This window comes from Alligator sinensis, unplaced genomic scaffold (genome assembly GCF_000455745.1).
Source record: "Alligator sinensis unplaced genomic scaffold, ASM45574v1 scaffold7_1, whole genome shotgun sequence".
Classification (NCBI taxonomy): Eukaryota; Metazoa; Chordata; order Crocodylia; family Alligatoridae; genus Alligator; species Alligator sinensis.
The window spans coordinates 5,485,295-5,507,821 of record NW_005841843.1 but is presented as its reverse complement, the minus strand read 5'-3'; the positions used below and the strand labels follow the sequence as shown (position 1 = coordinate 5,507,821).

Here is a 22,527-nt window from a genome sequence, read left to right as displayed (position 1 = left end):
AAGGCTGGCAACAGCTACCCAGGGCCTGACCTGGCTGCAGAGGCAGTGCCAGCCTCTTCCCAGTGTTGGGGGAGGTTCAGGGAGGGCTGCTTTGCAGGCACAAGTGGAGCAAGCTGAGTTACTGGTCTGGGTAGTGCTGGAGGGGTGGCTATGGGGGCTAAGGAAAATTTTGGGGTGGCTATAGTCCCCCTAGTGCCACCCCTGCAGGTGGCTCATGGGCAGACGGGGCTGGGCCTCAGTGGGCCACACTGCAGCCTGAGCTGGCTCCCCAGTGAAACACAGGGGCTGTGGCAGGCATCATTGGGTAGTTGGTCTTTGTCCTGCGGCCCAGCAGCAGAGCCGCGTGTCTGCATGCGTTCATGTGTCTGTTTGTTTGTGTGAGTGTGTTTAGTTCTGTGTGGGTGTTTCTGGTTTTGTGTGCATCGGTGTGTGTCTGTTGTGTCTGGTTCTTTGTGTTTCTTTCTGCATGTGCATGTCTGTGCACACATGTTTGGTTCTGGACATGTGTGCATGTCCACGTGTGTTGTTGCTTGTGTGTGTCTGCTTTTCTATTTTCATGCATGTGGTTCTGTGGTTCTGCATGTGTGTCTGGTTCTCTCTCTTTCTCTCATATCATAACATGCTTAACAAAAAAAGAATATGCGACAATAAAGGGTAGTATATGAAGTTTTTTTTATAGTTACCAGGTTTAAAATTTTTAGAAAACCTGGTATTTACTGTTTTAAAAAAGCAAGCAGCATTTATGATTTTTAACTATATTAATATGCAGTGCATCCTGCCATGTACCCCCCACTCCAGTTTTTTTTCCTGACGTTCCAGCACCTTACAAGGTAGACGTTGTGGTTTCTTCGGCACTCTGACCAAAAATGTTGCCTACCACTGTTACAGAGGTTATTCTGTGATGTTGGTATATGGTATTTAGTCTTCAAAAAGGATGCCACTTCATGATCTGCTTTAACTGGACCCAGTAGTGTGCACATACAAAGATCATTTTAAAGGAATTGCTAATAATGCCACTTTCTTCATATTTTGGTTCCAAATTCCAAGTTGTTCTTTGGACTTGCCTTGAAGCAAAGTAATCATGTTGTTTCCTAGCTCAAAGGGTATGCAGTCACAATTATAATTTACAGGTGTACAGTAAAAGTTCTGTTATCTGGCATCTTATAAACTGCCATGCTCTACTAACCAGCATGCAGGCTTGTAAAATAAAGTGAAACTGGAAGAGCCCACCGTGGCACTTCTGGTTTCTCCGAGCCCCCATTGCTCGGGGCACAGCAGCCTGTGCTGCCGAGCCCCCACGACCCCGGGGACATAACAAGCTGTGCGGAACCAGTCTCCCTGTTCCACAGGACCCTGCAGTAGGGGTGGCGATGCTGCAGGAGGGGCGGAGGGATGCCCTAGATGTGGCATGAGAAGCAGTGGCCAGGGCCGCTCAATTACCCAGCTTATTTTGTTATCCAGCATCCCTTGTTCCTGGGGGATGCCGGATAACAGCTTTTACTGTATATTAGTTTTGGCTTGTAACAGCGTTAATGCAATATTTTATTTATTTATTTGTTTGTTTGTTTATTTAACTTTTACAGCTTTCCCATGGTTTGGTATGGACATTGGGGGAACCCTGGTGAAACTTGCATACTTTGAACCAATTGATATCACTGCAGAAGAGGAGCAGGAGGAAGTTGAAAGCTTGAAGAGTATCCGCAAATATTTGACTTCCAATGTAGCCTATGGATCCACTGGCATCCGAGATGTCCACCTTGAATTGAAAGACTTGACACTTTTTGGCCGAAAGGGAAACTTGCACTTTATTCGATTCCCAACTCATGACTTGCCTACTTTTATTCAAATGGGAAGAAATAAAAACTTTTCAACGCTACACACAGTGCTTTGTGCCACAGGAGGTGGTGCTTATAAGTTTGAAGAAGACTTTCGCACAGTAGGTAGTTTAACTTTGCTAGTATTGTAGACAATATAAAAGCTTGGATGGTGGCTGGTTAATCAGTATATACAACAGGTAGTAGGAATCATTTCAGTTCTTGTGCGTTAAATAAGTGAGTAAGTAAATAGATGTTAAATCAGTAACTTCATAGAAATGTGAATCCTGGCGTGTACAATTGTTAGTCTCAATTATTTATATTATATAAATAAGGAAGATGGTCTTGATTACTGTTAGATTTGATCTTGAAAGCTAATTGGAAAATTCCATTCATGTAATGAACTAGGTTGCAGTACCTAGGTATAAAGAGAGATCTCACTTATTGTAAAATAATCTTTTTCTCTTCTTGTTTTATGTTTTGGGAGGCACTTGAGTTTAAACCTCTATGCCATTATGCTCATTCTGGACCTTCTGTCCCATGCAGTCATTGATAGCTCTTCCTAGTCTTTTTGTGAAGTGAATTTAATCTGCTGTTCCACTTTTGTAGAGTGAATCAAGTCTAAGGAAACTAGTCCAATACATTGTTATTGCTCTGTAACGCAATAAATAGTTTCTACAGGGGATTCTTTTTCACCAGGAATTTTAAAATGCTTCTTAACACCTTCTGGCAAAAATGGCTATTTTCATATTTCAACTATTGTGTAGGTTGTTAAACGGGCGGGCTTCTGAAACAGTATCTGAAATGAAGAACTCCCTTTTTGCATTTCACCTGTTGTTTTAAAATGTCTTCAGATTTCCCCCGTAAGATTCTAAAATAAAAAAGCACACCATTTTAATAGACTAGAACCAGCATTGGCAACAAAGGTCTGTCAGCTTTTTGGTGGAGGGAGGAGAATCCTTATTCTGCTTGCTGACAAAGTTATACAGGCCAAATACTATAATACCAAGCCAGGGTCTAGTCCAGGGGTGGACAATTATTTTCGGCAGAGGGCTGCTTACTGAGTTTTGGTAAGCCATCGAGGGCCACATGACAAGCAGCCCAGGGCAGATATATATTAATTTTCTAAATTTTTTAGGGGCCCAGCAGGCTAGATAGAATGACTTGGCGGGCTCCGTTTTGTCCACCCCGGTCTAGTCTGTACTGTTTACCAGCAGATTTTCCAGCTGTTCTAACTCTGAGCGTGTACATGCTTAAAGCATCTTTGCTGGTGGCAGAGTAAAGTTTCCTCCACCAAATTGAGTAATGTTTCTGTCGCCATCTGGTAGGTAGCAGCAGTTGGGTGTAGACACTGCTGCTTGCCATCATACTGTCAGCAGCTGAGGCCTCCCTACAGTGCAGTTCACATTCTGACAACACAGCAGAGCTGCCAGAAGAGCATGGATGTATGTGGCCTCTGCTCATTAAGATGGCTGTTGTGTGAACTTCTGGCACCAAGGCCTGCGTCTTAGATTTCTTGAGATCCTAGAAGTGGTGGCTTCATAGTTTCATAGTAGTTAGGGGTCAGAAGGGACCTGAATAGATCATCTAGTCTAACCCCCCACCACTGGTTGGAGCACATGCTGAGATCACATAACCCCAGACAGATGTTCATCCAACCTCTTTTTGAATTTACCCAAGGTAGAAGCGAGGACCACTTCCCTAGCAAGTTGGTTCCAGATCCTAGTTACCCTGACAGTTAAATAGTGCCTCCTAATCTCCAACCTGAACCTATTCTCTAGCAGCTTCTGGCCATTGTTCCTCGTCACCCCAGGTGCTGCTGGGGAGAATAGGGCTCTTTCTATTTGCTGTTGATCTCCCCTAACGAGTTCGTAGGCAGCCCACAAATCCCCACTCAGCCTCCGCTTGCTGAGGCTAAACAGGTTCAGGTCCGTCAGCCTGTCCTCATAGGGCCTGCCCTTTTGCCCTCCAGCCAAGCAGGTGGCACTCCTCTGAACCCTCTCAAGGCAGGTCACATCCTTCTTAAAGTGCAGTGCCCAGAACTGGGTGCAGTACTCCAGTTGAGGCTGGACCAATGTCACGTAGAGGGGGAGCATCACCTCTCTGGACTGGCTTGAGATACATCTTTGGATGCACGACAAGGTGTGGTTGGCTTTGCTGGCTGCGGTCTGGCATTGGCGGCTCATGTTCATCTTGGAGTCAGTAATGACTCCAAGATCCCTTTCTGCCCCTGTGTTCACAAGGGGGGAGCTCCCCAGCTTGTATGTATGCTGTGGATTCCTTCTCCACAGGTGCAGCACCCTGCATTTATCTACATTGAAGCCCATCCTATTACCATCCACCCACCTCTGTAGTCTAAGTCTAATTGCAGCCTCTCTCTCCCTTCAAGCATGCCTACCTCTCCCCACATCTTCTTGTCATCGGCAAACTCGGACAACGTGTTTTCCACCCCCTCGTCCAAGTTACTGATGAAGATGTTGAACAGTGTAGGCCCCAGGACCGAGCCTTGGGGGACCCCACTATTCACATCCCGCCGGGTCGAGTATGACCTGTCCACCATCACTCTCTGAGTGCCCCCCATCAGCCAAATTTTTCACATCCAACTGTGTAGGCATCACAATGCCACAGTTGCTCAGTTTATTAATGAGAATGGGGTGACAGAGAGTGTCAAAGGCCTTCTTAAAGTCCAGAAAGATTACATCCACAGCGACACCATCATCCAGGGATTTAGTTACCTGGTCATAAAAGGCCATCAGGTTGGTCTGGCAGGACCTGGCTTTGATGAACCCATGTTGATTACCTCTGGGCATGATCTCCTCTGCTGGCCCCTCACAGATGTGCTCCGTAATGATTTTTTTCAAGGATTTTCCCCAAGACCGATGTGAGGCGTATGGGCCTATAGTTTCCCAGGTCCTCCTTCCTCCCTTTCTTATAGATGGGAACCACATTAGCTAGTTTCCAGTCTCCGGGCACTTGGCCCGTGGACCACGATCACTCATACAGCCGGGCCAGGTTTAATTAGTTGTCTAACCAAAGCTCTTAAACATTTGAGACATTTATATTTTGTCACTTTACAAATGAATGTTTGTGTTCAAGATGGTTCCAGAGGTAATACAAAAAACTAAGTAGGTTTGCAAATATGTTAAATTGACTGAGAATATTTGAGGGTGATTTTTGGGGTGTTTGCTAAAAATCTGGTCTGCAATGACCCAGAAAAAAAGTTTTTTACAGTGGCTTAAAGCTAGCCTCTCTCACTCAGTGGTAGCAAAATAGCTTACTAAGTTCTAGTCTAGTGAAAGGTTATTTTACTGTCATATAGTAGCAAGAAGAAGGCATGTATAGACAGTTGCACCCTTTTTGTTGGTTGCCATTTTCCCATTGTCAGCTGGGATAATGCCCAGAATACACTTCATACCGGCAAAGCTACTGAGCAGCGGTGTATGGAACCACCAGAATGAAATAGATTTGCATTTGTTCTTGTGTTTGGCAGCAGTAGTTGCTAACTGTGGCACGAACTGACAGCAAAGGCATCTGCATATAGGTAAGACCAACATACCTATTGTATGAATTACTAGCATTGCCCTTTTCTTTTTCACAGATTGGAAACCTGCAGCTGCACAAACTGGATGAGCTTGACTGCCTTGTCAAAGGATTGTTGTATATAGATTCAGTCAGTTTTAATGGCCAGGCAGAGTGCTATTACTTTGAAAATGCCTCAGAACCTGAGAGATGCCAAAAGATGCCTTTTAACCTGGATGACCCATACCCACTGCTGGTTGTAAACATTGGTTCAGGAGTCAGTATTTTAGCAGTCCATTCCAAAGACAACTACAAGAGAGTAACTGGAACAAGGTAGTGATTTTAAACAGCAAGTTATAATTTGTACACAGAATAATGAATCTAATATTAAGTTTTCAAACAATTGCTTCCTGCAATTTTTTTGGATTAATTACCAACATAATTAATTGTTGTCTATCCTCAGCGATCTACCTGTCCTCATAGCTAAGACGTGTAGTCAGTGTTTGCAGTGCTAATTAATCTGCAGCAGAACTTAGTCCACAATGCCTGATATTGTCATGTTATTTGGTTTTGATTATATACCATATTTCCAGTGAATCCAGACTTCTGCTCTATTAAAATGATGATCGCTGAAGGAAAAAAAAGCCTGAGACCAAGGACTGAATGTAGATATTTCAGGTCATCTCTGCAGACCCAACTGATATTCGTGTTTATTTTTGTTTCCTGCTACAAGTAGGACATTTAAGGATCCCAGTATGAAAATTAAGTAACTTTACTTATTGGAAAATATTTCCCTGGAACTACAGTTCCAAATCATTCTATATTTTTGTTAAGTTAGCTTGACAAATGAAGTTCACATAAACACTTTCATCTTGATTCACAGTTAACTCTTTAGCAAGCAAGTTGCACTGCGTACTAATCTATGACCTAATGCAGAGATTGTTAATTAATTAAAGGAATTACCATGTAAAAGTAATTATTTCTTTTTTTAATTAGTCTAGGTGGAGGGACCTTTTTAGGTTTATGCAGTTTATTAACTGGCTGTGAAAGTTTTGAAGAAGCTCTTGAAATGGCATCCAAAGGGGATAGTACACATGCTGACAAGCTGGTCCGTGATATTTATGGAGGAGACTATGAACGATTTGGCTTGCCAGGATGGGCAGTAGCATCTAGGTAAGCAAAAGACTTGCTTGTAGCCTTATAACAAACTGCTGTTGAGAATTCCTTCAATACAGAAATGGAAGGATTTTGAAAAGAGATGTTAGTTCAGTATCACTTATCAGGAATAATTGCTTTTTGTGTACTTATTTTTACAGCTAATTAAATTGTGTTTGTATTTAAATATACTCTTAAGTTTTATGAAATTTTAAAACCATGTGAACACATCTAATTGCTGGCAAGAGAGGAATACTACAGTAGTTGCCTTTTGTAGAATACTGTGACCCCAACAGCTGAAGCGCAGCATCATATGCAAATATATATTTTTAATGCCCTAGATGATGCATCAGAAGAGAGAAAAGCATGTAGAAAGTGCAAGGAAAAAAGAAAAAATTGTTAAAACTCCTCAATGAATTTAACATTTTTGGCCAAGATCTTTGAGAATGTAGTAGCCAGTATTTAATTTGCCACCATGTTTTCCTCTGTTTTGCAATCTCTTCCTTTCTAGATTGATTTCACTTGTTTTTGTACATGTAGATCAGCCAGTTGAACTGTTGCGAAATTCTTTAGCCACTGTTTTTATTTATATATTGCATATAAACACAAACCATAGGAATGATTTATTTTTAATTTTGATTTTTGAGGCTTTTTTGATTGTGAAATATCTCTGGGTGTTTTCTGACACTTTTTTGCAGCAGATACTCTGGGAAATTTTAAACAAATTGATTTACAGTGTGGGCTTAATGGGAATAAATTCAAGTTGCTGTTACTCAGAAGTGGACTTTTTTCATTGTAGTTTAATCCCTCTGCAGTCAATTAAGGCAAATACATATATTTTGAGCAATAATGTCCACACAGTAGTTTAATACGTGCTGATTTCAACATCTATCATCCCGACCCCTATTACAATACTTTGTTTTGCCCTTTCATAAGCTTTAGGTTTGGAATAGTGAGAGAAGTTAGAATTTCAGCTGTTATTACTAAAGCTTAGTCTATGTTACAAGGCTTAGTCTGTGCTGTCTGCCCTGAGAGGTTTGCTGGCATAGCCACACGTGTGATCTTTTCACACTTCTAGTCAGCTTAACTAAGTCAGCAGAACTTCATGATGTAGACAAAGCCAGAGTCGCTAGTGGTGAAGTAATATGCACAATTAAGGAATCACTCACTTAGTGTTGTTCAACTTGGAAAGTTCTGAGCTTCTATAAATTAATTGCCACAATTTGTCAGCTCTGGGAGTTACTTTTCATTTCAACATATGAACTTACCACTCAGTTCTGTGCTTTAGTGTTTCTCTGTATTAAACATTCAGAATAACTAACTGATTATTCAGTTCCTCTGCAGCTTCTGTCAAACCCAATTGTTAGCTCATCACAATGTTTTGTAAGTGTAAAGCTGTTTTAAGCCAGTTTCAGTTCGGTGGGTAATTATGCCACCAGGAAATTTGACAGTTGGGCAGTCCTCCAACAGCAGCCAGTTAATACTTCACTCTGCAAACTGTATAGCTTGCTTATTAGTTGGTTTGTGCTTCATTAGCTTCTAGGTATTTGGAAGATGGAACTTGGGAGAAACTAGAGGGGAAAGGCTAGTGAACTTGAAGCAGACAGTTTTTAATATGGACAAATAATGAACTTATCAGTCTTTCCACTGACTATTAACTGTTTCTATGGCTGCTTGAATTTATTTTTCTCTTAAACAGGCACTCCCTCCCCAGGGAAATTTTTTCTCTTTTACATAAGTTGGCATCTCCTGTATGCTCTCTCTCTGCTTTTTCTCTTCTGGGATTTTGTGACGCTTCCAAAAATGAATACCAATTTCAGTTTTGGAGTGTTTTATAGTGGGTAAACGTTCTGTTATTTATATGCCCCTCAGTTTTGCTTCAGCTGTCTGGAGAACAACGGAAGGATTATATGTGAAGTGAGGAATAAAGGCTGACTTTTCAGAAGCTGCAGAATTGGCTGTCGAGACTCAGAATTAGTTCCCTGTGCTTTGTCTAGCATGGAATAGTAGCACCCAGGAAAAGGAAACATTGGTTGGAGATGTTTCCTCCAGCATCTCTAAACCAATAATGGTTGGTGCCAGGGAGGGTATTGAATAGGGGAGATCATTCTAGGTACATCCAGCTCAGTGCTCTCCCTCCATAGCATCTACTCCTGCTGTTAGAGATGGGATACTGGGCTGGATACTTGGTCTGACCCAGTACCGCATTTCCTATATTCTTACGTTCTAAAATAATGTGACAAGCTATATCTTCATTAAATTTCATAGCCTAAAAAGGAGGGGCTCATTTTCTTAGCTGGTCTGGAAATTTCCAGAGAAGAAAGAGAAGCAACAATGCATCATAACCTCACTTGTTAAAGTATTACCTTTTTAATGAAGATTTGAAAAAAAAAAAATATTTAAAATTTGGAATAAATAGGAGATGTAAAGGCAGATAAATTAATTACCCCCAAGCGAAAAAGGGACTAGGTTTTAATGCATGGTATCTGCTCCACAGTGATTGTCCATGTGCATGCTCTCAGCCCATGGCAGGTGAAAGGTAAAGCCAGCATGGTTTAGCATTCATGTACCACAGGGTAAAAGCATGCCCTCAGGCAGCTACCATAGAGCAGCTGACTCGTAGAAAGTAATTTGTATACCCATCCCCCTAAATCTGCTCTTGGCATGGAAACTATACTCAAAACCTGTTGTAAATGCAAAATGTATCACTCTCTACTTTTCTCCCCGCCCCCTCTTCTTTCCAGTTTTGGGAATATGATCTACAAAGAGAAGAGAGAATCTGTTAGTAAAGAAGACCTGGCTAGAGCCACATTGGTTACCATCACCAATAATATTGGGTCTGTAGCACGGATGTGTGCTGTTAACGAGGTAAACTCAAAGGAGGGTGGGAGAAGTGTCAGAAAAACTTTATATTCTTACTGTGGGGTCTCCAGTTACTTGAACTGCTAATATTTAACAGTTGTCCTTTCAAACCTGTTACCACGTTTTCAGATGAAGCAAACAGACTTCCATTGGCTCTGCAGCAGTTCAGAATGCCTTTTAAGATTCATCTGGCTTGAGAATTCATTCTCTAGTAGTAGTAGTAGTAGTAGCAATTGGGAAGTCAGCATGGATTCAGCAAGGGCAAGTAATGCCTAACTAACCTGATTGCCTTCTATGATGAGAATTGGTTCTGTGGAGGCGAGGAAAGCAGTGGATGTGATGTACCTTGACTTTTTAGCAAAGCTTTTGATACAGTCTCCCACAGCATTCTTGCAAGCAAGCTAAGGAAGTATGGATTGGATGAATGGACTGCAAGGTGGATAGGAAGCTGACTGGATCGTTGAGCTCAGCGGGTAGTGAACAACAGTTAAATGTCTAGTTGGCAGCTGGTATCAAGTAGACTGCCCCAGGGGTCAGTCCTGGGGCCGGTTTTGCTCAGGATCTTCATTAATGATTTGGAAGATAGGATGGAGTGCACCCTCAGCAGGTTTGCAGTTGACACCACGCATGGGGGAGTAGTAAATATGCTGGAGGTTAGGGCTAGGATTCAGTGTGACCTAGACAAATTTGGAGGATTGGTCCAAAAGAAATTACATGAGTTCAAGGACAAGTGCAAAATCGTGCACTTAAGACAGAAGAATCCTGTGTACTGCTACAGGCTTGGGACCAACTGACTAAACAGCAGCTCTGCAGAAAAGAACCTGTGGGTTACAGTGGACAATAAGCTGGATACAAGTCGGTGGTGTGCCCATGTTACTAAGAAGGCTAGCAGCATACTGGGCTGCATTAATAAGAGCATTGTCAGCAGATGGAGAGAAGTGATTCTTCCCCTCTATTTGGCACTGGTGAAGCTACATCTGGAGTAGTGTGTCCAGTTTTGGGGGGCCCCTGCTGCAGAAAGGATGTAAACAGATTAGCAGGAGTTCAGCATAGGGCAATGAAAATGGTTAGGGGGCTGGAGTACATGATTTCTGAGGAGAGACCGAGGGAACTGGACTTATGTAGTCTAGAGAAGAGAAGACTGAGAGGGGATTTGATAGCAGCCTTTAACTACCTGAAGGGCGGTTCTAAAGAGGATGGAGCTAAACTGTTCTCAGCGGTGGCAGATGACAGAACAAGGAGCAATGGTCTCTAGTTGCAGCAAGGGAATTTTAGGTTGGATATTAAGAAAAACTTTCTCTCTAGGAGAGTGGTGAAGCCCTCAAATGGGTTACCCAGCGAGGTGGTGGAATCTCCATCCTTGGCAGTTTTTAAGGCCTGGCTCAACAAAGCCCTGGCTGCAGTGATCTAGTTGGGGATGGTCCTGCTTTGAAAAGGGTTTGACCAGATGACCTGCTGAGGTTCCCTTTCAATCCTGATTTTGTATAATATATGAATAATAAATGAAAGTCTTCTCCCAATTAAAAATGTGGTGAAAAAAGCATTGGGTTTTGCCAAATTTGAGCTGTTTTATAAAAATTGTTTTTAACTGTTGCAAAATTTCACTTTTGAAACTTCAGTGGCCGTGAATCTGAAGAAGGATTGCTCCATTGCATCTTCTCAGAGATTTGTCTAATAGTCCCAGAATAAATTTGAGGATTATTTTCACTACTCTTTGCATAGAACTGTGAATAGCAATGAGAGCCAGGAAATAAGAAATATAGACGCCCTCGAACTGCACAGTGAAGGCTGGAATAGGAAAGAAGACTGTGGAAGAGGAGAAGGCTTTTTCTACTTCGGTAGTCAGCAAGATGGAGTGTAGCTTCCAACGAAGACACTATTAGCCAGCAGTCACTTTAAAATAAGAAATAGGAGTGTGTCTTCATCTCCATTGCTGATCCCTCCCTCTCTTTAGTATCTAACTTTTTCCAGTAAAGGGCTTTTGGGGTGGGGGTTGGGTCTTTGCTGTCTTACAAAAAAAAAAGCCTACATTGAAATGGGAAGGGTAAGAGTACACAGTAACTTAAAAATATAATATAATGAGCAAAGGAAATCAAATTGTTATACCTTAAGTATGTGAATAAATAAACCCCAGTAATCCAATAAACCCCTAGACTGACCTTAATTCATTCCAGTAATGATGCTATGTAATAACTGTAAGATTCTTATTAAATATAATCTGGTCCCAGATTAAACTCTTCTTAAAGAGCTTCATTTTCCCCACACCACCACTGAACAGAGTTAATAAATATTTCTGTACCTTAAAATACTAACTTCTCACAATGAAAAGGGGATTAGGCAGATAAGTGTTATTCCTGTGAGCACAGGTAACAGATGGACATGCCACAAGTTTTATCCTAATTTGAATGAATATTCATGTGTCACTAGTAAGTGCTCTAGTAAAATATTCTCCTATTTTATATGTTTAATTCTCAGTCTCATTCAGTCACTGGAGCTTAATCTCATCAGTTTTATTTTCAGTTTAAATGTCTCCACAATTGGAGAATACAGTGAAAAAACTGAAAATTTAAATTTGACTACATTTATCACTTGCCTAGTATGCGTTTTAGTTTCATTCTAACGGTCTTGTTCTGTATGTATTCAGAGCCAAGGAACATCTGTAACATCTGTAATATCTCATTGTCTTTGGCTTCTTTACAGTGCTGCCTTGTTGCATATGGATCAAGCAGCATTGTACAGGGCTATGAAGACAATGAGTCTTGCTCTACCACAAATAAGATATTTGGTTTAGTTGTACTTTTTGTTTGGATTGTTTCACTTTTTTTAATAATTCCTATTTTGTAAAACTGTGCAACTTTGGATTTTAAATATCTCTACTGCTGATCTCTTCTAGTTCTGGAATGTTTTAAAGATTGAACCAAAACTGTATACTGGCAGATGTGACAACCTATTTTTATGTCAAAGATTTGTAAAGCTGCTCTAGATACTGAGGAATCGTATAACGCTCAATTTTTGTTCTTTCTGTTTTAGAAAATAAACAGAGTTGTCTTTGTTGGCAATTTTTTACGTGTGAATACTTTGTCAATGAAGCTTCTTGCATATGCACTGGATTACTGGTCAAAAGGCCAGCTAAAAGCTCTGTTCCTAGAACATGAGGTATGTTATAAACACTTACAAATAAAGAAATTCTTACTTGTAATCTCCAACTCACCTCTTAAAAGTAATATCCAGACACCCATCAGATACTCAGAATGCTCACAGTAGTGTTAATTTTCAATAGGTAGTTTTGATTAGGGGGTCATGAAGAATCAGTAGGCAAATTTCAATGGCTAAGTTTGTCCTATTTGGATGAGGCAGTCTTCTGGTCAGTTAAACACCTAGGCATTTCACTACCAAATCTACAGGCAGTGAAGGGATTTGAACAGGTTATGCATCATTGAAGTTTGATGGCAAATAGCCTCAAGAACTGAATATGTCAGAAAAATAAAACCCTTTGTAGTGTATGCATTGAACATGCATTCTCTGTTTTACCTGAATTCATTTTTATGCAGTGTTAACGTATGTTCATTTCTTGAGAACTCTGGGATACATGAAGCTACTAGATGTCATTTACATAACATTGACACTTAAACAATATTTCCATCTTGCAGCTCCATCTTGATATGTAAAGTTCATGGTAGGTGTTAGTGTTCTAAGTCTTGCAGAAGCAGTTGCCTGTATCCATTCTCTGGGTCATTTCAAAGTAGAACTTGAAAGGAAAGACCTTAGTCATTTTAGGAAAATTCCATTTTCCCCACAGTTTCTTGGAGACAATGCAGAAATATTTTAATGCCATCAACTTCTGCTGAAGAGGTTTCTTTCCTTCCCTTTCTGAGTAGATGATTATTCAACAGGGCAATAAGTATGGGGTGCATCTTTCTGCAGCCTAACAGTTTGAGGGATGTAAAGAAGTGGCCACTGACCAGACATTTATACTATTCTTTGTTAGCATATTTTCACATCCTGAAAGGTTACAGGTCAGAATCCTAGTTGGCCTGGACTGCTTTTAATCTTGATACAACTGCTGCTTACAATGAACATTTCAAATTTGAGGAGAACCGTTTGTTTACTTTTATTGGTGGTCTAACACCTGCCTACAGATACATTCTGCAAAATTAGCTGATTCTTCATACTGAGAGAATATGTCCTGGTTTGACTGCAGGTAATCCATGTTAAAGTGTCTTATGGTCCAGCAGGGTGTCAACTTGTTGCCTCTTGGAAGATGATCAGTAAACTCTAATAGATCTGCTATAAGCCTACAGAATGCCAGTGGTATATGACATTCAGTATCAGATCTTTTTATTTGATCAGTTCTCCATTTTTTTCCTTTTCTTTTAGTTCCAGTTTGAATATGGAACCAAGATGACTGTTAGAGCAGGCATCACAGTGATAGTATCTGAAGTTGTTAGACTTTAGCTGTACTTCCTTGCTAATTGTCTGTGGGTTCTGCTTGGTTTGGCTTTAGATTCTGATATTTGGCAAGGTCTGAAAGTCTCTGGAGATCATAATAGGGCTCTTTTAGCATTTATTCCAATTAAGTGCAAGAAGTGGTTTTATAACAAAGGCATGGCTCTTGCATTTGTCTGCAACGTAAAGATTCAGTCCAGAGTGTAGCTTGCTATGTTTGGGCCTTTCCAAAAACAGTTTTATTCTATGGTCCTTGTCTTTTCCTTCAGTGAGTTCTAGAGTGTAGGCCACTGCTGAGCAGGGCCAGAACTTACACTAACAAGGCACTTACTACTAGTAGATGTTACCTGTAGGAGACTAGGGTGGAATTAGGAGGAGAAGTTTAGAGTAGTACATTGGTGTGAATGTTAAAGGTCACAGGGCAGTTGTCATTTCTCAGTTCTTCTGAAAAGCATTTGCTGTGTGTGGTCAAGTATCATTGATATGTGCTTGGAAATCCTTAAGATACATTAGTAAATGAAAGAGTCTAATGAGATTCGTAAATTTTAGGGAACAGTCAAGTAGGGCAAGCATTCTTTTAAGAGCAAAGGGTTTGTGTTTGTAGAGCTTTGGAAACCTCGCATGAAGGACAGTGTAGCACAAGTAAACGTTGTTCTTTCCAAGTCCTCACTTTGGGTTAAGAAATGTATTGCTGAATGCTGAATTTTAAATGTTATGGTTCAAACTTAGAATGACAGCTCTTTTCTTTAAATAAACAGGGGTATTTTGGAGCTGTTGGTGCTCTTCTCGGGTTGCCGAATTTCAGCTGAAGAACCAGATGTCTTTACGCTGAGCTGCTTTCCACTTGGATGACATTACTGCATCGTTTAAATCAATGGGAACCAAAGGAAAAAAGCAGTGGTTTTACTGTAAATGTTTTTAAATTTAAACGTGGTAAGCTGCTGGATATTGCCATTTTAAAGAAGTGGAATCTTACCATGTTGGGCATTTATAAGTAAAATATTAGAGGGGTTTGTTTGTTTGTTTGTTTGATGTACTCCAGTACACATAACCAGTATTGAACTTTTAATATGCAATACATCCTCTGAAAAACAAGCTTCCAAAAGAGAGAATTCCAGCTCCTTATGCGTCTGGCACTTAAAATATTTTGGGCTTTAATGCTAAGCAAATCTGTTTTGTATGTAATCTGGTGTAGGTGGTTTATTTTAATCTATTTGTTTTAGTCCTTGTTTGCCTTGTTCTAACAGCAGAATTTCCTTTGTACGTTTCAAAACATTGACTTAAAAAAAAAAACAGGGTGCCATCAACAAAAGGAAAAAGGAAAGTTGTATGCATTTTAAAAATGGCTTCTTACATTAAGGACAGTAAAGTGTTATGACATTAAACACATTTCACTGATCATGGTATTTGATATAAAACAGGGAGGAAATAAAAAATCTCTGCCTTGTAAGCAAAAAGCAGAGAAGGGCAGTAGCAGCTACTACTGCAACTCCATTTTATCTGTGTTTCTGAGATATGGTTGCTCAAATAGGCAGCACATGGGGAATCTTGGCAAGACCATCTCTCTGAATTAGGTTTGAGTCAAAGAACAGCAAGGCTTTAGAATGGACCTGTCTAGATTAAGCAGACTTTTGATTTCTACCATTTTCACTATCAAATCCACCATAAAACCTGGCACAGTTTATAGAATCTACCCAAAAGAGACCAAGGACTAAAATAGCAGTAGTGTTAAAGTTTGTAAATCTGAAGTGTCGATCATCTTTCTGAGTAATCATGCATAGCTTCAATTCCTTTTTTACTGGTTTGAAGGATGGTTAGTTCTTTATTTTTTGTGAGATGTAATCTCAACTTTGAGTTTATTAAAAATTAACAATATTTTTATACATGTATTTGGAATTGGAGGTTTGTTTACAATGGTTTCAGAGTTTGTATTGCAATGTCAAAAGGACCAGTATTCAGTACACTTGGCAATAATTGGAACTGCGTATTGAACTGTGGCCTTGGGATGAATTCCATATTTTGTAACTAGTCCTTTTTTGCCTGAATATTTCGTTCTCACAGTGGTTAAAAAATTTACAGTAGTGTATTTACTGTGATGTCTAGTGCTGCCGTGAGATGAGCTACTAGATTAGAAAGACCATTTCAGAGATCGTCAGCTATGTGCTAGCATATTTAGTGTCTCTAATAAGAAATGTCCAGCTTTATAGTACATTAATGAGAGAGGTTTTCTCTTTTGAATCTAAAGGAAACATCAGAATAAAATTTACTGATAAATTAGATTTTCATGTTTATAAATGAGTGTTAATCTAAAAAAATAAAATAAAATGAAAAAGATTAATAAACAATTCCAGAACATTGCTATATTCCATTATAGCAGCATCTGAATTTTTAACCATTTTCCCTAACCCACAATGTACACAGAAAGGATTGAATGTACTAGGTAAAACTTGTCTTTCTATTCTTTAAGTTGAACTCCTTTTAAACTGGAGATTTTAGAAATTCCTAAAGTCCCAAAGTGCAATGATTTGTACCAATAGCCACTTTATTCAACTTGGAACAGTGCCAACTTCAGACATAGTTTGATTGTTGTTGCTGCTGGGTACTGAAGGCAGATATCCATTTTGAATATATTGAAATATTGCTTCAGTTGGAGAATGAGGTTTTCCATTTTCTAAGTGATCCTATTTTTGAAGGCTATCTTCAGTCTGTGAAGCAGATGAGCACATCTTGAGTAACGTGTTCTCTAAAAGCTGCTACAAGTTTCAAGCTATGACATAGTACAAGAAGTATGATGGTTTGTAACGATAGTTCATTAAAATACATTTATTCTATAAGTTTTCCACAAAGGAAAATGTTTTTGTAGATTTATTGTAGTAACCTCATATAGAGTTTCACATCCTATATTCATGGCATTCTTAGATGTTGGAGCACCTCTGTCTCATGCTTCTTGCAGTTTCTTGCAAGAAACAGTTCAGCTAGTCCAGATAAATGCTGAGATTAATTTATTCTCTATATATCCTGTAGTACTGGAACACAACCTAAGAATTGTTTTTGAAATAGTAATTAAAAGTAATTTATATATACTGACCAGCAGATATGAAAGTAAGATTTAGTTGCAACTTTCCTTTTCCAGTCTAGTCTTTTTAGGAAGTCTATCTAACAGAGAAATTACCCTGGTCAATTCAGGACACAATTAATCAGTTCTGGAATAACAGACAGAACATGTTGACAATTTAGGAATAAACTTCTTCTCTTGAACTTGAAAAAGATGGCTTCCGTTCTATAGTTCCATCAGTATGATTATGTTGACCTCTCCAAAAAATACCAGAAAAGTTTTCTGCCCCTAATCTACAATATGGGTAATTCACATCAATAAGGATTATTTTCAGGAAAGTTTTTGCGATGTGTTTGGTTCTTTCAAAACAGAAAATTTGATGCCCCTTTTGTCATCCAAGTTGGTAGACATTACAGATATCTATACTGAGATCGAGATTTATAGATATATACACATACAAGTGCGGAGGCTGCTCCATTGCACTGGAATTCTGGTGTGTTGGAGCAGTCTCGATTAATTGAGTCTGCTGGAGCATGGTAATTATTGCGCTCCAGCTGCTTCCTGAGTCTCATGCATCAGCGTCCCTGCACTTAAAATTGGCAGCAGGGACACTTAAACTAAAGTTCATTCAAGGAGCTTTAGTTCAAATGCCGCCGCCACCTTTTTTAAGCACAAGGATGCTAATACACGAGACGCAGAGGTGCCTTAATTAGAGGGGCTCTTGAAGTCACTCTAATTAAAGCTCCACCACTGCCACCACGACCCCTGGAGCATGTATAAAAGTGCCCTATGAGATTAGCGTTAGATCTTTTCATCTGGATTCCTATGTACAGTGCAAAAGTCTGTACTCGCTGTACAGCAAAGTGATTTGATTCTTCATATTTGCTGTTCTTACTTCACATTTAATATTTCTTCCTCGGAGCTAGTCAATGTCCTTTTGCTGTAAACTAAATCAAGTAGCAGCTGAATCTAGCAGAGGAAGCGCAGCAAATGCTTTTTCAAATGTACAGGTTTTCTGAACTGCTCTCTCTTCAAGTGGGACCATTTCCTTCACCTTTAAAGGAAGAAGCAAGCTCATTCTGAATGTAGTAACACCCAGATAAAGCAACCACATGAGTGCCTTTCATTTCTCATATGGTGCCAACAATGCTGGATTTGCTAGCTCTGGAACTTAATGCAGGAGCATTCCTGGCAATAGTTCTACTGTTTTCATTCTGTAACACTTACTAAAGATGTCAACAATAATACTTTTATCAGCATTGTAAATGATCTCTCAGACCTGACACAGAACAGTCAGGAAGATGATACAAGTTTGTTGGTCTCCTGGCAAACTATTCTACTTTTGTTGAAATAATTACTTAAACTAGTCTCTTTTCATTCATCCCTCTCATTTGGCCCTGCCCCAGGTGTCACTTCTGACTTTAAGAGGTCATTGTCTCTCTGCAGTGGTGTTAACTTTTTAGCCACCTAAGTTTAGCTATTTCTATATCAGACACTTCATTTTTATATGAAAATACCGTTATGGTCTGGCTGGTATGGCTAGAAAATCTTTAACTACTTCAAAAACCTTTCCAAATCTGCTTAAGGGAGCTAACCACTTTAAATGAGAAGCAATATTGCTCTGGTGCATTTTGGACTGTTAACACATTGGGGGAAATATAGCATTTCTGTAAGTATTTTTATGCTGAGTCCTTTTTAATGAATCCAGTAGATTGTTGCCACTTGCACAAACAACTTCCTAGAAGGGCTCATTAAATTTAGACTCTAGGAGAGAGTAGCAGTATGGATAACCTTTCTTTCCCTTTTTATTCTTTTAAGAGCTTTGGCAGAGGTCCTCAGAGGTACTTAGGCACCTTTGAGGATGTCAGCCTTTTTTCTTTGATTTGCATACTTCCAGCAACGAAGTATCCATAAGGTCCTGTCAGCTCTTCATAAAATACCTTCTGGCACTATTTAAATTAATGGCATTAATAGAGTTAGAAGCTAGGTTGTACTATTAGCTTAACCTGTGTGTTAAAAATTGAAGAGAAGTGTAACTATGGTCCTTCTAAAGGTATTATTAGGACTGTTAATCTTATTTGAGGAGTTACGTTTCTCTTGCTTTTAAGTGGTGGTTAGTACGTATCCTGTATATCTAGGTTGAGGTATTCCTTGTTCTTTTAGCATGGAGAAAATAGTCTTTGTTACACCACAGCTTTTACACATTTTGGACCTACATTGGTTCAGGAAAAATATATTTTTTAGAAACTGGTCCATTCCAAATAATGGTGGCAATAAATTATATTCCCTAAATGTTTCAGGAAAGCAGTGAGAGTTTGTTTTCATATAATTCAAGTGCTTTCATTTGGAGCAAAATAATCTGTGTTCCCTAAAGTGTCCAGTGTCTCTTATGTAATTATTCAGCTTGCACTCATGCCTTTGTACTGCTGTATAAGTATATTGCATTCATTATGCACCCTCTGAAATAACCGATATTGTAAGAAGATAAGAGAGCACAATTCTGAACAGAATCAAAGACTAGACAATTTTGTTTAGCATTTAAAGCAAAAAAAAAGTATTGTGTGTGTGTCAGTACAGCTAATTAGGTACAATCCACTATTTCTCCTGCAACTATTGAACCCATAATGAAGGTACCTTTTAACATGATAATGTTTTCCTTATGAAGCAGGCTTCTTCATCCTTCCTACAAATATATATATTTTTTAAATCAAAAAATATATAGAGGAGGAATTAACAAAAACGTTGTGTAAGATTTAAGTGTTTGACTCAGACACACATGGGTTATAGTACAAAAGCAAGCAAACATGTTATAGAAACAATAACTGAAGTGAAGTTTTGCGAGACCTCGGTTTTAGGCCACACCATAGTGGAAGGGTAACTTTTAGCTTGCTGTGCTTACAGTTTGGGAGTCAGTTAGCTAAATCTGCAGAAACAAAGTTTGTATTTGAGATGGAGCTAATATGGAGGACCACAAATGCCTTATGCAGTCTACTGGGGTTATTCCCCAGTGATATTCCACAATGTTCTCAAATGCCCTGTGTATCAGTTATAATATGGCTTCTGTTAATACATTCCAAAGACTGTTACCAATATTCTATAATCCATAATAAAAAATCTTTAGTGAAGTCTTTTAATAAAGAAAACAAAAGTCTGCAAGCGAGGCTATTTGGCAAGTTGCTAACCTGCTCACACTTGATGTGTATAGAACACTGTAACAACCAGCCCTCCTGGAAACATCAAGAGATGTGCTAACGGAAGAATATTTAAGTAATCCTGGTTGTTTAATGGAGTGCCAAGCCCTGCACACACTGTAGATATCCAAATAGCCTGATGACTTAAGTAGGTACTACCTTAAGCAGTAATGAGCAAGATTAGGCTCCAAGGTCTTCTCAAATGTAGTTAAATGGAGAACACAGTAATGCCACTTTGCATATTACTGCTGGTGCTAAATCACTTGTTGAAAAATTTAAAATCTAAATACAAGTTGTAAATACTATGTTTATGACCTGGTCCTTTTGACTGACTTGAAATTTATCACTCAGATTTCTTCTGGCCTTATTTCAAGCTTACCTTTTTAGTTTATATTCTGTGGTTCATTAATGTCGAAAGTCATTTGTGGGATGGGCTTTCTATGCTGCTTTCTGTAAAGCAGGTAACATTTAGTTTGTGTATTATATCAGATCATCTTCCATTTCTAGATTTCAGTTGTAAGAGTAGTTTAGGTATTAATCTTACAGTTTACCATCCATTGTCACTGTAGCTGTTTAAAGTAAAAACAGTTCTTAGTACCACCTGTAATGGTTTGACATACATCCTTTGTTAATTCTTCAAAAAGTATGGCCATAACTGTAAGCATTTTTGTTTGAAAATTGTAAATATATGTATTTAAAACTACTTTTAAAGATGAAATGTTAAATTGGTCCTATCCATAAGAGAATCTAAAATATGGAATACAAATTGTTAGTTTAGAGTCGTATATTTTAATTTTAATTAAACATTTTCACAATTTCATAGGTATAAATTTTAGACCATTGTAAATACAAAGACTTGGAACAGTTGCATTAATTCAGATTTGAAAAAGAGTTGTGAATGAAAACATGAAGAAATTTTATGTTACAATGCCAAGAAGCTCAAAAGTAATGGGGTTGAATATTTGGGTATTTGAATTATGATGGAGAATAAGGAAAATTTTGTTTTGATAGGCAGCATCATCTTTTTTTTTACACTGGTCGTAATAGGACTTTTGGCATTTTAATCATACATATTTTTATCTTGGTTGTCAAGCAATTGTCTTGCAGCATGCAGACCACCTAATGACCAAATCGTAATTTCAGAGGGAGGCAGGAGGAATTTGGGGGTTAGCAGCGAGGTTGGTTCTTTATCAGAAGGGATGGCACATTCATAAATTGCAAACCCATGTGGAGAAGACTTTCTTCTATGAGCCATTTTGGTTCAGTTGCCTTATTCTATTGCATTGTACTCATGTTATGTCTCAGCTTTTTTTGTTTACTGTTCTGACACTGAAGATGTGATGTAAAAAAATGTATGATGTGATGCAAATTTTATTTGTAAAATTACTAAATTATACCTTTATGTAATCTATAATACATCTCTTGTAAATTGTTTAATTTATTTTTCATTTTATAGATGCTCATTACTGAATGTACAGAATAGATTTCTTTAATATGTCACTAAGTCTTTTTGTTGTGGCCAAGCTGTGGCCAATACTGTAATTCATCCCCATTAAAACTGTATAAATCTTAACTGCCTGTTTGCATGATTGAAGTTTGAATTTAATTTACTTATTCATACTGCCATAAACCAATTTCAGTATGTTGGGCCTACTTTTTATAGTTTATTTTCCTGGTTTTGTTAATGTTTGTTCTGTATGAATGTTGAAACAGTACTTTTGTCTTACTTTTCCTAATAAATAACTCCAGGTTGTTCAGTCATGTTTCTCCTTTGTTCCTTTCTTGGATTAGTCATGTGTAACATCAGTAATTGATGCTCTGTACTATTATAGGTGATTTAATAGTAAAGGAACACGTCTGTGTTATCTTTTCTTCTCTTCACCTTCTGCACTTCTATAAGGCAGTGTAAAGGGAAAGTTGATTGTGTTCCTGCATTACTAAATATTGATGTGGATTCCATTATTTTGTTTCATGCTTTAATTTAAAGCTCGTAAATTGCCCTAACTTGCTAACTTTGAAGAATGAAATATTCTGTGCAGCTACCATGATCGTGGTGATAGCCATGCAGTTGCAATATCAAAACCATCTTTCCTGGTGAACTTGGGAACCTGTATTGGTTTCCACATTCAGTTTACTGCTTTTTGGTAATATTCATGTAACCTGGCTTTATTTGGTTTGACTGACTTCTTTCAGTTAAATGAAATAATTGCTTGATTAACGTAAAGGCAACACAGTGCTTCTAATTTCACCCTGAATATTCTAGTTTTATCAACAATCCTGAGAGAGCGCAGATCTACACTTGGCCCAAGGAGTTTTACAGCTCTCTGCAAAAGAAAATACTAGTTTCTAAATAAAAACCTCATGAATAGCACCCATGTGCTTAAGCTTTAGTGCATATCAGTTTACTTGGGTAGTTACAGTCATTTTCACCTGTGTCATCAGTGCCAAGCACTATCTATGTGTATGGTTACTGGCATTAACCTAC

At 38.8% G+C, this 22,527-nt stretch overlaps 1 protein-coding gene across 3 annotated transcripts in view; it reads left to right on the top strand.

Annotated features, from left to right (window-relative positions):
- PANK3 (pantothenate kinase 3) overlaps positions 1-21,799 on the top strand; it is a 32,395-nt gene extending 10,596 nt beyond the window's left edge. Inside the window, exons 2-7 of one of the 3 annotated variants that reach the window (XM_006015706.3) lie at positions 1,584-1,936; positions 5,413-5,666; positions 6,330-6,506; positions 9,233-9,356; positions 12,381-12,506; positions 14,555-21,799. In XM_006015706.3, the coding sequence (XP_006015768.1) occupies positions 1,584-1,936; positions 5,413-5,666; positions 6,330-6,506; positions 9,233-9,356; positions 12,381-12,506; positions 14,555-14,605 (1,085 nt within the window). In that variant the 3' untranslated portion in view covers positions 14,606-21,799. Of the gene's footprint in view, positions 1-1,583; positions 1,941-5,412; positions 5,667-6,329; positions 6,507-9,232; positions 9,357-12,380; positions 12,507-14,554 lie in introns of those variants that run through there. The other 2 variants (XM_025205755.1, XM_025205748.1) reach the window with 2 other exon arrangements.
- Positions 21,800-22,527: the final 728 nt, after the last annotated feature.